Below are 16,174 nucleotides of genomic sequence, written 5' to 3'. Positions count from 1 at the left end.
GTTAAACAGGACAGACTAGTTGGAGATTGGTTAAACAGGACAGACTAGTTGGAGATTGGTTAAACAGGGCAAGCTAGTTGGAGATTGGTTAAACAGGACAAACTAGTTGGAGATTGGTTAAACAGGACAAAAGAAGCAACAGGAGAGGAAGAGGGAGAGTGCTTAGCTCAGCATTTCAAGTCACTGTTTTTGACCTAGGAGGGGTATTGAGAAAAGTCTCATTCTGTAGTCAAGGCTGGTCCAAAGCTCTTAGTCCTCCTCCCCCACCCCCAATCTAGGACTAGAGGGGCCTACTGCCACACCCCCTTTAGTTTTCATTCTTTGAAGTGGCCTTTGAAATGTCTGTTTTAATGGAATAATGGCTTCAACTAAGTTCTGTAGTCACTGCATCTAGACTTCGAAAGCCTTTGGAAAAAACTCTTAGATGTAACGGTTTTTGTGTTAATGAATATGGAATCATAATTTTAAGTTTTTATTATTATTATTGTTATTATTAAGAAAATCATGAAAGTGCTTATCCTGGGCTGTACTATCATTGTAAGAGTGTAGCAGAACCTACTTTTTAAACATCTGTATGTTTTGGACTTGACTTTAATAAGATTACTTTAATCACTGGATTCTGTCAGGCAGAGGAATGGCTGAGTTTCTGTGTTAAAGTGTTGACTCTGAGTAGGAGCCCTGAGGCTTGGGATAAGCTGTAGCTCATGTGGATGGAATGTTCTGGCTACTGCAGGTTCTGTTCAGACTACCTTTCCCTATCGTCACTGTAAGAACTTGTTAGCAGGCATAGGAAGGGTCTGAGCTTGAAGGTGGCCCAACGGTTTAAAAGCCCCTACACTACAGTCAAAGAAGATTATAACCCTACTTTTCTCCCAGAATGCTATCTGCCTCGGATACCTCGTAGCTGTACAGCCAGTGTCTCCAGCTTTCTAGCAGGGACTCCGCATAGGTTCCCAACCAGAGCTCTCTGTGTTCAGGTCTCCTTATCCAAACAACCAATGGCTGTTCAGAGGGTCATTGTAAGGAGTAAATGGCTGCATAGATGGGCCCGAAGCATAGTGTGGGTAGTGGCTAGTTGACAGTTATAATTAAATGTAATTTAATCTTTAGAATTTTTACCAGAACCGGTTGGTTTTCCTGGAGAGGTATGCTGGCTATGATTTTGAGTGCCCTCAGATCGAATGGCACTGTAAACCACAGATGTTTCTTAATGAGCCAGGGCCTTACACATGCTGGGCAAGTGCTCTACCATTGAGCTGCTTTGTTAGCCTTTTAGTCAGAAACTTTAAAGGTCATTACTAATTAGAGAAGCTAGTATTCTTTTTTTTTTTTTTTTTTTTTTTTGGTTTTTTTTTTTTGGTTTTTTTCGAGACAGGGTTTTTCTCTGTGTAGCCTTGGCTGACCTGGAACTCACTCTGTAGACCAGGTTAGCCTCGAACTCAGAAATCCGCCTGCCTCTGCCTCCTGAGAAGCTAGTATTCTATATTCAGTTTTATCTTTTTTGTTTGCTTTGCAACCCTACTGGGCATATCATAGATACCTGATAAAGATAACGTTGCCTGCCTGCCTTCCTTTTGCTTTTTTAATAATATTAAAAAAAAAAACAGAGCTCTTTAAGCTTTTTTCTGGCCTTTCCAGCTAGTAGACACCTAAATATTGCATGCCTGAAAGTGCTTTCTTCTTTCTATGCCACAGTCTCCTGTGCATCGGGGCGCCCATGCAGTGGATCTTCTGTGCAGTGGGTCTCCTGTTTATCGGGTCTCCTGTGCAGTGGGTGTGGTTTTCTTCAGTTTTCAGAACTGAAGAGTTTCCAGTTTTCATTAGGGTCAAGCTCAGTATAAAACATTTCAGGAAAAAAAAAGAAAAAATTCAGAAGATACAAATATTAATACAACTTTTTAATATGTTATTCTTGGCTCTTACAAGTCTTGAGAATTTAAGGTGCTAACTGTGTTACATTACCTGTCACACTGACAGCATATGTATGTAGTTGCCATGACAACATTTTTAAAGCATTGTCCACATGGAATCTTATTAATGTGAAAATGAGACATGAATCTTTCCAAGCTTGGTGGAGTACACCTTTAATCCTAGAACGCCAGAGGCAAAGACAGGTGGACCTCTGAGGCCAGGAGAGTCTACATAATAGCTCCAGCCCAGCCAGGGTTACAAGATGGGATGGAAGGGAGGGAATGAGGAGGGGAAGGAGTTTCGTCAGTCATGGTGCTGAATTTAGCAGTTTTAAATAGGCCACTGATGTCTCTCCTTTGAACCAAGGCTGCATATATTTACATAACTCATGCCTCCTCCACTTTATAGGAAGCATGGCGTTGAGGAAGCTGAGCACTGACTAGATGGTTACTCAGCTGAGCTTTGCTGAAAAGGAACAAGGTTGTATTTGTGACATGAAAGGAACTGACATGAACATAATTTGCTTTGAAATAGGGCAACAGTAGCTTAGGTCTTTGTGTCCTAGTTAACCTTGGCAGAAGATGCCCGGAAAGCTAGATTTTGCATGCATTTGTCTGCATCTTGCATTATACTCAGAAAAACTTCACTCTAAGGTTTGATCATTTGGGAATGATCCAGTTTGATACTGCTGCTCACTTGGTAAGACACAGGATGAGTCTGTATGAACAGCAAGGCAGAGGGTGAAGCTTTGATCTCATAAAGTGAAAGGAAGAACAAATATAAAATCTTACTATCCAAACCTGGTGCCTGAGGAAGTAGTCTCTGATTTGATAATAGCATCAAATATGATCAATCATTTGGTTTACATCTTAAACTTGAGCTGGGTATGGTGGTGTATGCCTTTAATTCCTTTGTGTAGTAGGAAGTTTGAGATTAACCTGGGCCACATTGTAAGCCATGGCCACATAGTGAGACCCTGTCTCAAAAACCAAACAAACAAAACAAAATAAGACAAATAAATAAACTTTGACCCTAGCTTTGTGACCCTTGCTAGACTCCTTAAACTGTTGGCCCCGTTTTCTTCATTTATAAACAGGGGGGAGGGGCAACATCTTCCCTCAGGATTTATTCTAAAGGTTAAGTGAGAAATGTATGTATTGGCCCAGGGCCCAAACTAGGAACTAAAAGGAAATGCTTGCTTCCATACTCTGTCCTCCCTTGAAAGGGTATTGAGCACTTAGGTCGGGATCCCCACTGGGTCAGGGTCCCCAGTTCCATCAGGTTTGGTTTGTCTGAGGACTTCACTGGATTCACAACAGTCTCCTCACAACTGAAGCTTATCACAGTGAAGCAGAGAGTGAGCAAAGCCAGCTAAGTGAGCTGTGAATAGGGTCTCCTCAGAGGAAAGGAAGCATGAGCTCTCATGATTCCTAGGCTGCTGCAGCCACCTCTGTCAGTTTGGGGCAGGGTGGAAGCCCAAATCCAAGCTAAATGTCAGCCAAGGACCAGCATTGCCAGCAGACTCATCCAACAACCTCAGTCTTAAGTGCTGGTAGAGTGGAGAATTCATAAAACTTCCTCTCCAAACAGTAATCTATATGCATATACAAATAGTATCAGAAAGAAATCTTTATGGTAGTGGATCATTACCATGGAGCCTTTAAAATTTTTTTTAGCATCTCAAAGGCTTCTGGGGGGGGGGCATCTATTAAGTCACTAAACAAAGGAGGCTAAAGCTAGAAGATTTTGAATTTGAGAACAACACCTCAGACAAAAAAATCAATAATACCCTCCTGCCCCATTAGGCATGCCAGCCAGTTTACACAAGTACTTCAAACTGATGATTACTGTGTAGCTACTTCTGTTTACTCTTATTTGAGCAACATTTCAAACTTAATGAAGTTTTGATGACCTTGGTGACAAAGTTGGTTGGGCCATGAGCCTGAGTTCTCTCCTTGTAAAGTGTATGGCAGTACCCAGAGTTCCACCAATGACAGGAAGGGAGGTAACTGTCCAGTAAGGATGTTCCATGACCGTACTGTTTAGTTTACAAAGCCATAGGCAAATGTTCCATGTATTTATTATCATTTGTACCAGTGACTTTGCATAAGCTTGTGATTAACAGCAGAATACTTGGTTGTGGTGATCACTGGTTATAGACCTCTGTAAGGAGAGGCCTCTGACCAGGGGTTCTGTGATGAGCCTTCAGGGCTCACTGAGATTGTACAAAGGACATTTAAAATGTGTTTATGTGGGGTTCTGTGCTGTAGCCCTTCAGGTTCTATCACCTTAAAGAAATCTTGATTCCAAGAAAAAAATGTAACCAGTGCCACATACGTGTGTGTTTTAGGGAGTCCTTTACATGGTGTTCATGGGAATTCTCTAACTTGAATGTGTCTTCTGTGTAGGTACTGTACTGATGACATGCTGCAGAGAGAAATGATGTCCAATCCTTTCCTGGGTAGCTATGGCGTCATCATCTTGGACGATGTCCATGAGAGAAGCCTGGCAACTGATGTGCTGCTTGGACTCCTTAAAGATGTGCTACTGGCAAGACCAGAACTGAAGCTCATAATTAACTGCTTGCCCCTCCTCACCAGCAAACTCAGTTCCTACTATGGAAACGTGCCTCTCATAGAAGTGAGAAATAAGCACCCCGTGGAGGTGGTGTACCTTAGTGGGGCTCAGAAGGATTCCTTCGAGTCTGTCGTACGCCTTATCTTTGAAATTCACCGCTCTGGTGAGAAGGGTGACATTGTGGTCTTCCTGGCCTGTGAACAAGTAAGTTAAGTGGCATTCCGACCCAAAGGCATTTCCTGTGGGAAGCTTTTCCTTCAGCAGCTCGTGGTTCCTATTGCATAGCCATGTGCAGATATTCCCTACAGCACAGCTCATTCCACACATATGCTGCAGCACAGATAGGGTAGGCAACGCCTCCGAGAGCCTTGCCAGTCTCTCGGGCTGAGAAGGAATAGGGTGGTATCCACAGAGGGCTCCGCTCTGCTGCCTCTCAGCAGCACCTGAAGAAGACCGTTCTTCTTAGAGACTAGCAGGCTCTTCTACCCCTGCCCCCAGTGTTTCCAGCCTCTCCGTGGGAAGCAGGTGTTCAGGAGTCCTAGTGATTAATGGGAACCAGAAAGTGTTGGATAAAGGTTAGCTACACAGGAGTGAGCCTCTGCCTTGGTATGGATCTGCCAGGGTGGGGGTGGGGGGTGGGAGAGGGTAGCTCTGAGGTGTGACCTCAATTCAGGCTCAGAACTATAGGAGCTTGGGGTGGGTCTTGAGACTCAAACTTTGTCTCCTTAGGGAAAGTAATTTAGAGTCTCATCTGCATAAGACATTCATCAGTTGTTTGTGTAGATAATACACATTCTTCTGAATACTAACCTTCTGTAGTGGCGATTTATTGCCTAATGTAGAATGCTTAAAAAGGCCCTTGGGGAGGTAGCAGAATGATTAAGGGGCAGAGCAGAGCCTGAGGAAGGGAATAACAGTGAAGTTAGGACATTTGAAAGTTGAAACTGGCAGGCTGAGACCGACGGGAAAAACAGTCATCTTTGAGATTAAAATCAAAAATTTCAAAATAGCCAGGTATAGGCAGGCCTATAGTCACAAACTCACCAGGCTGAACCATGAGATCCTAGAATCAGAAAGTGGAAGCTAGCCTTAGCTTTAGAATGAAACTGGGTCTCAAAAAAATCCCAAATGGATGCTTTGGAAATTAAAGGTCGTAACAAGTTTGGGGTAGAAGTTGTCTTAGAGACTTTGATTCTTGTAAATGTAACGGAACCTATACATCAGTGACACGGTGACCATTAAACTGGTGAGCAGTCCACAGCACTTAGAAAGTGTCCTTTCTGTTAAGAAACAGTAGACGTGGCAGTCTTCTCCCATAGAAGTGATGATCATGAGAGCTGCAGGAAGCTCTCACCCTCCTGGGCCCAAAACACGGAGGTGCTGCTGCAGTGGCCTAACCAGGGGCTGGACTCCTTATCCAGGGGCACAGCAGTTGCCTGTCCTGCTGCCACAGCCTGCTGACTCTTACAGACTTGCCAGAAAGCCTGAGTGCTCCAGGTCCGGATCTCATCCCATCTGCCTCCTTGCAAGCTTACCACTGTGGTACTGAGGAGCCTTCTTCAGCCAGCTCCTGTCTTAAAATCCCTGTTAAGAGCCTTGTTATTTGTCTCATGCTACTCAAAGCTGTCTTGGTGTCTACACACAATTAAAACCTGCTGTGGTCCTTCAGTACCATATAAGACAAACGTAGGTAGGTGAGAGCTGTATTTTAAGAAATTCAAATTGCAGACATTGTCATTAACAGTGGTTTTGTGAGTCAGCCATGCACTCTTGTTAGATGTGTCACACATCCTCCAGCTGCTGACTCAGCTCCATACCTGCTATGAGCTGATCTGCATGACAGGGCATAGCTTCATGGTAACTCAGTACTGAGCAAGCTGAGCACTTCCAGCCTTCTTTGACCTGAGAACAAAATATGAAGTTAAGTAGAAGATGCAAGTTGAATTCATACTGTGTAGTCCAACCAGATCACAGTAAGGGACCAGGGGGCTGGTGCTCAAGGGTTGGAGTTTCCTGAAATGCTCTGTGTGACTGCAGGGCCTCTTTGCTCTCTCGGTGGCTGTTGTGGTCTCCACAACTTTGCTCGTGGTCACAGCAGAGTCCTGCAGACTTACTGAGTAAGAACTGAGGGAATACACTGGGTGTGCTGGAGTGTGCCTTTAATCACAGCCCTTGAGAGGCAGGGGCAGGCCTGTTTCACAGAGTGAGTTCCAGGATAGCGGGGGATGGGGGGCTGTCTAAACAAACAAACAAACAAATAAATAGAGGAAATAAATGGACAGTGGACCTGAAGCCCCCAGATTCATATTCAGCCTTTTGCAGTTTTTGAAGATCTGGCCTCACAGCTGTATGTCAGCTAGGCTTGAGCAGGAACCATAACTAGCATCCATTCTGTCACCTCTGTCTTTTTCCTGCAGGATGTTTCCTTTATTTCTTCTCCTGCAAAAGTGTGTGTGTGTGTGTGTGTGTGTGTGTGTGAGAGAGAGAGAGAGAGAGAGAGAGAGAGAGAGAGAGAGAGACCAAAATTCAACATAAATTTTTTTTGTTTGTTTTTTGTTTTTTGAGACAGGGTTTCTCTGTGTAGCCCTGGCTGTCCTGGAACTCATGCTGTAGACTAGGCTGGCCTCGAACTCAGAAATCCACCTGCCTCTGCCTACCGAGTGCTCAGATTAAAGGCGTGCGCCACCACTGCCCGGCTCATAATTTTTTTTTTTTAAACAACTAGAAATAGTCAGGTTTCTGTGAGTTTTAGGTCAGCCAGAGTTACACGATGAGACCCTGTCTCAAAAAAACAAACCAAACAAAACAAAACCCAGCTTAGTTACCTATAACCTTGAGGGCTTTTCTGTGTCCCAGTTCCTGAATAATGACATAGAGAACTTATGTATTTCTGCCAGGCTTGCTTCCAACTTTTAACTTATATTAACCTGTTTATACTATTCTGCACCTGCCATGTGGCTGATTACCTCTCCTCAGTTTCATGTCAGACTTCCTCCCAGTCCAGGTGGCAAATCTTCCCACACCAACTCCTTCCCAGAGTTCCTCTCTCTGCCACTGGCCCACCTCTGTTCTATCTTTTGCTATAGGTCATTAGGCTGTTATTTTAACCAATCAGAGGGTGCCTTAGGCAGGCAAGGAAGGAGACAGAGACATCTTCACACGGTGTGTATAAACATTATCCCTATAGTTACCAAAATTATTATTTTCAACAACATTCTAAGAGGAAGTAATTATTTCACTGCTGTTTAAAGGTTTATATTGGTAAGAGATTGCTCTGAAGTGGGCTTCCAGAGCTACATTCCTTTTTTGTATTCTCTGAGAGTTAAGGACACATACTTGAAGCAGGAGGAATATGGGTGTTCCCAGTGAGGCTGTCCTCAGAAAAGGTGTGCGGTAAAATGAAGCAACAATCTGCATTGTTCATTTCATCTTTTAGCTAGGAAGCCAGGAACCTCTCAATCCTCCTGCCCCTATCTCCCAAGCACCAGCAAGAAATAATTTTCTCTTACTGTCTAGTTGGCCAGTTTTTCACTATTTGGGATATGGACAGTTGTGCTGTTTGCCTAGTTTGAGAAAAAAAGATTTTGTCCAAGCAAAGTGTATATGTGCATGAGAGCAGGCCTCCTCAGAACAGTTCACCCTGGCTATCAGCAGCCTGTGCTGCCTGAACGCTCTTTAAGGTAGATCCCTCCTCCAAAACCCTCCAGGTGACTAGAGCCACCCTACAAATGGTATAGCAAGGAGAGCACCATGAGCTAAAGACAGAGAGAAGGGGATGGAACCTTAAAAGCCGCAGAGGTCCTGGGAGGCCGACTTTAAAGTTTGGGGATTTTAGTGAACTGATGGTTCTGATAAGCCAGGTGAAGTTCCCATTTGGTGGCTTGCCTTGTACTTTAAAAGACAGAAAATTTTGCAACTATTAAAAAGCACTCAGATTTAGTAACATCTATTCTCCAAAACTAGCTGGGGTTGGAGAACTGTGCAAACTAAAGTACCTTACCTTTGTGCTCTCCCATTTGCTTGTAAGTAATTGCACGGCCGTTGATTTGTTCTTTTTCCTCTATATGTGTGATGTACATTTGAACAGATTGTTCTAAATGCCTGCAAATGCAAGGCAGCAGCGGCAGTGACAGCTCCCTGCCCACCTTCCAGTTTTCCTGCCACCACTTTGAAGTCTATGTGGGTCAAATAATGTCTAAGGTGACCCAAGAGAGGCTCTGGGTGTGCTTTTGTATGTGCCTTTATGTTTTATTTTAGTTTTTTGAGATGAAGTTTCATGCTGTAGTCTAGGCTGGCCTTGACTTCATGGCAATCCTCCTGCCTCCACCCCTGAGCTCTGGGAATCCAGACATGAGCCAGCTAGTGAGCTTGGCTAGTGTGCTTTCCCTTATAGAAACTCTGAGTGCTACTGAGCAGCGCTTAGTTCCATTGGCTCAGAGCAGTGATGGGAGGATGAAGCTGATTCCTCTGCTCGTGCTGATGTCTGAGGAATGGCATCGAGCTGGGAAAGCAGTAGAAGAAAGGCAGGGAAGCAGGCAGGATGTTTCCAGAGAGGAAAGCCATTCTGGACGAAAGGCAGTGAAACTGTGGAAACCACATTTTACTTGCCTAAAGGATGATTACATCCCCTTTCCTTATTTAAGGCAACAGCTTAGACATTTCTTTCTTTGCATATATTATTGCCTAAAACTTTATAGAATTGTGGGATTTTTTTTACTGAAATACTATTATTTATTCTCATGGATGCTTATTTTTTTCATATTAGGATATTGAGAAAACCTATGAAATTGTGTGTCAGGAAGGATCCAACTTAAGCCCAGATGTGGGAGAGCTGGTGGTCATTCCTTTGTATCCCAAAGAGAAATGCAGCCTGTTCAGGCCAGTGGATGAAACTGAGAAGAGTTGCCAAGCGTATCAGAGACGGGTGGTGCTGACCACCAGCTGCGGGGAGTCTCTGATCTGGAGCCACACGGTCAAATTCATTATTGATGTTGGTCTGGAAAGAAGGCAGGTAATTGCCATCCTGGGGCCAGAGTTGGCCAGCCATCACTGGCACCCACTTGCTGGGTTCCTACTACATCAGTAGCCAAAAAGTAAGGGTGTACTTTGGTTTTCTTTATTGGGTCGGATGTGCTTGGGGTAGTTGCAGCCATCAGTTAAAGTCTTGGCTGTATCTCATTAGCATATTGGTAGTCTGGAAACAAATTAATTGAGGGTCAGAGGTTTGAGGAAATACCAAACTTTAGCATAAAGGTATTAGTTCCTGTCCACCTGCCTGCCCATCTCCTTCCTCCCTTCCTCCCCTTCCTTTTCCCTTTTAACTGGGAATTAAACAAGCCCAGTGCCCAACCCCTTGTGTCTTTAGGTAAGCTACTAGTGTAGTACATTATTCGGCTTTTGGAGCTTCTCTGGTATATGGTATATGGTTCATTTATCAGTGTAATTAACATCTTCAGGGAAATTAGTTTCAAGTAAATTGACTAACTTTTGAAAATTTTTGATAATTGGACAATTTTTTTAATTCTAAATTTTTTCTTTTTCTATATAATTTATTTATTTATTTTATGTGCCTTGGTGTTTTGCCTGCATGTATATCTGTGTGAGGGTGTCAGATACCCTGGAACAGGAGTTACAGACAGGTCTGAGCTGCCATGTGAGTGCTGGAAATTGAGTCCTCTGGAAGAGCAGGCAGTGCTCATAACCAGTGAGTCATTGCTCCGGCCCCCTAATTCTAAATTTTTTAGAAAATAAATTATTAAAGCTGCGCAGTGATGACACACACTTTAATCCCAGCACTCAGGAGGCAGAAGTAGGTAGGTCTCTGAGTTCGAAGTTGGTTTGGTCTACAGAGCAAGTTCTAGAACAGCTAGAGCTACACAGAGAAATCCTGTCCTGTCTCAAAAAACAAACAACAATAATAATTTAAAGATAATAAATTATTATAAATGAAATAACTTAATGCAAATTATTTGTATCAAGGTCCCCTTGAAACAAGTTGTAAGTAGTCTCTTTTGAGCCAACATCTTGTCCTGAAGCCTAGCTGGCCTTCATTCTCCAAGTGCTGGGATCTTAGTCTCACACTGCCACACCTGACTTGTTGGAGTCAGTCTTCAGTTACTTCACTGTTCCTAGAGCACGGGCTGTCAGTTGCCCTTCTAAGCCACACACAAGAGTAACTGTTAGTGCTGTGTGGCATTTGCAGTAGGTGTACTACCCAGAAAATCCCATGTGTGTCATAAGCATGGGCCCACTGAAGTAACACTCAGCCTGAAAAAAACATCAAATTAGCCCTGTTGAATGGAAATCCTTTCTTTCATGTGGCATTGTGTATGTATGTGTGTGGCGGGATGGGGGTCCCCACTCACCAGCCTGAGGCTGATGGCGAATGATACTGAGGCCCCGTACTACAGAGTGCAGTGGAAGCAGGCAGCTTGCAGATCCATGTGCCAATCCCTTACAGTTTCTATCTCATGGGGTGTGGTAAACACCAAAGAGCCTGGCAGCATTCTGGTGGTGCTGAGGGCGAGGGTGGGGACACGTGCTGCAGGGCAGTCACTGTGGGTAGAGGCAGGTAACTGCACCTGAGTTCCAGGAGCTAATGTGCTGTGTTCCTGTTATAGGTATACAACCCTCGGATCAGAGCCAACTCCCTCGTCCTGCAGCCCATCAGCCAAAGCCAAGCAGAGATCCGGAAGCAGCTCCTCCGGTCTTCTCCCTCAGGTAGTGTGGTGGGCACAGTAGCAGTGTGAAGTCCGTCAAGGATCCACAGCAACACTGAAGCCATTTCCCTTGATTTTTTTAAGGAAAACTTTTCTGTCTGTACACTGAAGAATTTGCCTCCAAAGACATGAGGCCACTTAAGCCAGCAGAAATGCAGGAAGCCAACCTGACCAGCATGGTGCTCTTCATGAAGAGGGTGGACATCGCAGGTTTGGGCCGCTGCGACTTCATGAACAGGCCAGGTAGCTTTACACTCTTGTTTTCTTCCTTTTCCTGCCATTTCTCCCTGCTGTGGCTCCTGACAGCATGAAGCACCTATCACTGTAAGCCAGCATGTGGTTCCCTCAGTGCTGATCCTGCCACTGTCACAAGAGGAAATTCTCTCAAAATTTAAAAGGACAAAAACCTAGGTGTGTGTGTGTGTGTGTGTGTGTGTGTGTGTGTGTGTGTGTGTGTGTGTGTGATGAAGACTTGTCTTAGGGTTACTAGTGCTGTGATGAAACATGTGACCAAAAGCAAACTGGGTAGGAAAGGGTTTATTTGGTTTACATTTCCAGATTTATGTTTATCATGAAAGGAATTCAGAACAGGAACTTAAGCAGGGCAGGGATCTGGAGGCAGGAGCTGATGCAGTGGCCATGGAGAGATACTGCTTATTGGCTTGCTCAGCCTGCTTTCTTAATAGAATCCAGATCCATCAGGCCAGGAATGGCCCCACCCAAATGGGCTGTCCCTCATCCATCAATCATTAATGAAGAAAATCGCCTAAAGCTGGATCTCATGGAGGCACTTTCTCAATCGAGGTTCCCTCCTTTCAGATGACTCTAGCTTGTGTCAAGTTGACATAAGACTAGCCAGCATAAGGGCCAAAGGTCAACATACGGTATTTTCCTGTATCACTCTTTACTGTCATTCTTGGACAGGGTCTATTATTGAACCTGGAGCTCACTGAGTGGCTAGAATTGCTGACTATCGAGCAAGCCTCTGGGATTTTCCTAACTGCCCCTCCATCCCCCAGGTCCTGGGATTCTGATGTGCACTAGGAGCCTGGCTCTATATGTGGCTGCTGGGATCTGAATTCAGCTCCTTATTCTTGTGCAGTAACACTCTACCCACTGAGCCATTTCTCCAGCCCAGAGAGTGTCTTATGTTTTGGACACTGGAACCAAAAGGACTGGCCAGTATAGGGAGGGGCAGTGTGGCACTGATAATCTAAGGGCAAGATGAAGAGAAGGTAAAGGATACATTCCCAGTGGCTTGGAAGTCCTCCTCATGGTTCATGTGAGCACCTGGGGAAAACCCACTCAGATTTCACTCCTTTGCCATTCAGGTCAAACACATAACGGAGGGGAAAGAAAGGCCAGTGAAGCCAGGCCAAGCAATTGCTACCTGAGGGACAGCCATCTATGTCCAAAGCAGGGCAGTGTTACCTACTCAAAAGGAAGCCAGCTTGTGGCTTTCTCTGCACTCCCAGTTGGCTTATCTTCTCTGTGGCCATGGGGTTAAATCCTTCTTCAGCACTAGGTACAGTGTCTGAGAGATGATGAGCTGTACTTGTCGGCAACCAGCTGGTGAGGAAGGTCTGCCAGCAGCCATAATCTGTGTCTTACCTATTTAAACCCTGCCTGCTCTCTGAACACTTGGTCAGTTATGTATGTTTACTGGTGTGTGAAATCATTTAAGACAGTAGCCCAGTGACTGGACGCTGTTGTTTTACTCCAGTTTACAGATGAGAAACTGAGTTGCTAGATTCAGAGCAACTCACAGATGGAGCAGGTGGCACCTGCCCTGCCAGTGGCTGGTGTCTGACTGTCCTGGCCGTCTTTACCTACTGAAAGTTCCTGGGTGGTTTTCCCTCTTGTCTCTGGTGTTCTTTGTTCAGTGCTCCTAGCCAAGCACGAGTAATAGGAACCTATAAATAATGAGTTGAAGAGCTCAGCCAGGGCTTCCCATTTCCCTACCCACATGCTCCTGAAGCTGATGGGGACCTACCCATGGCTAGGGAGACACTAGGCTGTCAGAGCAGGGTCCCTCTTCTCTCACCTGCTTTCTTCTGTGACTCAGAGCTTAGCTTCCAAAAATCGAGCAAATGTCTAGAGCCCTATGAAGGGCTCTAACTTTAAATATTGACTGCTGTTTAATCAGTACTTTAGTTTTTGCTTCTATTTATGTGGAAATAACTTAATTTCCCCACACTTTGGGCCAGTGGTTAAACTTTTCCATGATGCTTACCCTAGAAGTAAATAACAATCTGCCTGTAATGTCTGCGTCCTTTGCTGTATTTTGCAAGACAGACAAGTAGGAGGTAGGAGTGTTTGAAATGAGAGTTGTGCAACCCAGGCTTGTCTGCATGCTCTCCTTCACTTTGTCCTGGCCCTGAGGATGACATCTAGGGATGAGAGTGTCGTCCACTTCTCCTTTCCACAGAACGGTCCCTGAATTTCCCATGGGTCGGCATTTGCCACAGGTGGACCTGCTACAGTGATCCTTCCAGAGGCCTCCTCTGCAGAAGGGTTTTCACTGTTTTTGTTGCTTTTACATTTTGCTGTTAGGGGTTGAACCCAGAACCAGAGCATCCTATGAGAGTGTTCTACTACTGAGACATGTTCCAGACTAGACTTTTTTCATGATAGGGATGGGCCTTAGAGAATGCATACTGGGCATGCACTGTACCACTAAGCTACAGCGTTAGCCTCAAGTGCACGCCACCTATTGACGTTGCCCATCCAGCCTATGCTCCTATTCGCCCTCAGCATCTTTCTGCTCAGGAGAGGGGATATTTGATGGACTAGATGTGAGAGGAGAAGTAAGAGTAGGCTTGCAAGAGGGTTCTGAAGAAGTCAAATATCAGAGATACCTGAAAGAAAGCAGGTGGCTGAGCTGTGGGCTCCCTGCTCTCTGTGCTGGGCTCCCTGGTCCCTGTGTGGCTCCTGTTTGCTGCTTGCCTCCTGAGGTTTCAAACTGATAACTGGGAACCAAGGGGTCAGAGTCACCATTTATTTTTGGCTCCTGACAATGCGAGCAGCTGTTTTCTGCTGTGCCTGGGGAAATGTAGCTGTGGATAAACTCTGACTCATCATTTTGGAAATAAAAAAATATAGATGCTTGTAGCTGCTGCATTTAATTCAACTTCTAATTGAAATGTATGAACACAGCAAGCTCTCTGGCCTTTTCAGGATCTGTGAACCATGGAAATGGTCTTGGCATGACTAGGCTACTGCAGTTAAGTGAATTCCCTCGGCATGGATCTCTCTTCAGAAACACTAAATCCAGGGGTTTTTGTTTTGCTTTGTTTTGTTTGTTTGTTTGTTTTGTTTTGTTTTTCCCTCTTCCTTGACTACATGAGGATTGACCCCCACATGAGTGTCACAGCCACTGCTGATCTGGGTCAGGAATCCAGACCAACTGAGTGCCTCAGCAGAAACAGATGGCTGAGACTGTTATTGTCCTTGGAAAGTGAAGGTACCTGGACAGGGATTTGGAGAGAAACCAGGCAAAATGTCCCAGTCTATGCTGAATGTCGTTTCTGTGCTCTGGTTCAGAATTTGTTTTAACTTGTTGCAGATAAAACTGGTTTTGGGATGACCAGGATTTCTGAGATTTGAAAAGAAAAATGAGAGCCAGGCATGGTGATACAAGTCTATAATCACGGCACTTACAAAGTGGAAGTGGAGGCAGGAGAATTGGAAGTTCAAGGTCAACCAGGATAGGTTATTTCTCTGCCAGTATAATGAGCCAATTCAAGCCAGATTAGAATATATTAAAGGCAGGTTTATTGGGAAGATGCTCTTGGAGTAGTTCATGGCACCCCAAGGACTGAGGCCAGGGGAGTCACCATGGAGAGAGGGGAGGGGAAAAAAGAGAGAAAGGGGGTAGGGTGGGTGCAGAGCGAGAAAAGAAGTAGAGGGGACAAATTATATCTAGATTATATAGGGAGGAGCCTCTGGGGGAAAGGCAGCCTAGCCCCTGGGCTGGGAGTGAAAGGTTGGGGCAGAGTCTGAGGGATACTAGGAGAACCTGGATGCCAGATCTGAAACCAGAGGCAGGTGGGGAGGGAGGAAAGAAGGAAGAAAGGAAGGAAGGAGGGGAGGGAGGAAGGAAGAAAGGAAGGAAGGAAGGGGAGAGGGAGGGAGGAAGGAAGGAAAGAAGGAAAGGAAGGGAGGAAGGGAGGGAGGGAGAGAGAGAGAGAGGGAGGGAAGGAGGGAAAAAATGAACTGTACCCACTCGGACTTGTAGCTTGGTATATGCGACAAGGTACTGAAGAGAACGCACAGTGCAGGCGGGCCAGACTCCTCATTGCAGAGGCCAGTTGGAGAGGGATCCAGCTCTGCAGGATCATCAAGGCTCAGGTGCACACTTTTCACTAGAAGACTCCTGAGTCAGTGAACCTGGAGCTTTTGTCATCACTGCCACACTCTCAAAGGCATTTGTGAGAATGCTTGCAAGTCTGTAACGAATTGAAAATACAGATTGGTTCAAGTGCCACAGTCTGTACTAGGGAGTGAAAGAAAGCCACCTGCTAGCTTGGCTCAGTCACAGCTGCACCTGGAGCTTTGGACAGGGACTCCTCTCTGCAGGCAGGATGCATGTTGCATTGTTACCTCCAAACAGCTGAGAGCTAAGCAGTTGTTCAACCACTGCACCTGCAAAGGTCAATGCTAGGATTTTGTTGTTATTTATTTATTTTTATTATGTTTATTTGTGGAGGTCAGAGGACAACTTGCAGGAGTCAGTTCTCTCCTTCCACCATGTGGATTCCAGGGTGTCATTCAGGCTGTCAGGCTTGTGCTGCAAGCATTTTCCCCACTGAGCCATCCTCTGGTCTGACTGCTAGGTGCTGCACAGACACTATTGTTTGTGCAAAGGCCACACAGAATTTATCACCATCTTCAGAGAGGGATATGTGCATTCTTGTGCATGTGCGTGAATGTGAGAGAGAGAGAGAGAGAGAGAGAGAGAGAGAGAG

At 45.1% G+C, this 16,174-nt stretch overlaps 1 protein-coding gene across 3 annotated transcripts in view; it reads left to right on the top strand.

Annotated features, from left to right (window-relative positions):
- Window positions 1–16,174, top strand: part of Dhx32 (DEAH-box helicase 32 (putative)) — a 59,778-nt gene that overhangs the window by 34,629 nt on the left and 8,975 nt on the right. For all 3 annotated transcript variants that reach the window (XM_031388618.1, XM_031388617.1, XM_031388619.1), the window contains exons 4-7: window positions 4,320–4,692; window positions 9,254–9,499; window positions 11,109–11,208; window positions 11,292–11,450. In XM_031388618.1, the coding sequence (XP_031244478.1) occupies window positions 4,320–4,692; window positions 9,254–9,499; window positions 11,109–11,208; window positions 11,292–11,450 (878 nt within the window). The remainder of the gene's footprint in view (window positions 1–4,319; window positions 4,693–9,253; window positions 9,500–11,108; window positions 11,209–11,291; window positions 11,451–16,174) is intronic.

Source organism: Mastomys coucha, unplaced genomic scaffold (assembly GCF_008632895.1).
Source record: "Mastomys coucha isolate ucsf_1 unplaced genomic scaffold, UCSF_Mcou_1 pScaffold21, whole genome shotgun sequence".
Taxonomy (NCBI): domain Eukaryota; kingdom Metazoa; phylum Chordata; class Mammalia; order Rodentia; family Muridae; genus Mastomys; species Mastomys coucha.
Note: the sequence above shows the minus strand (reverse complement) of the source record. Positions and strands in the feature narration are given on the sequence as shown.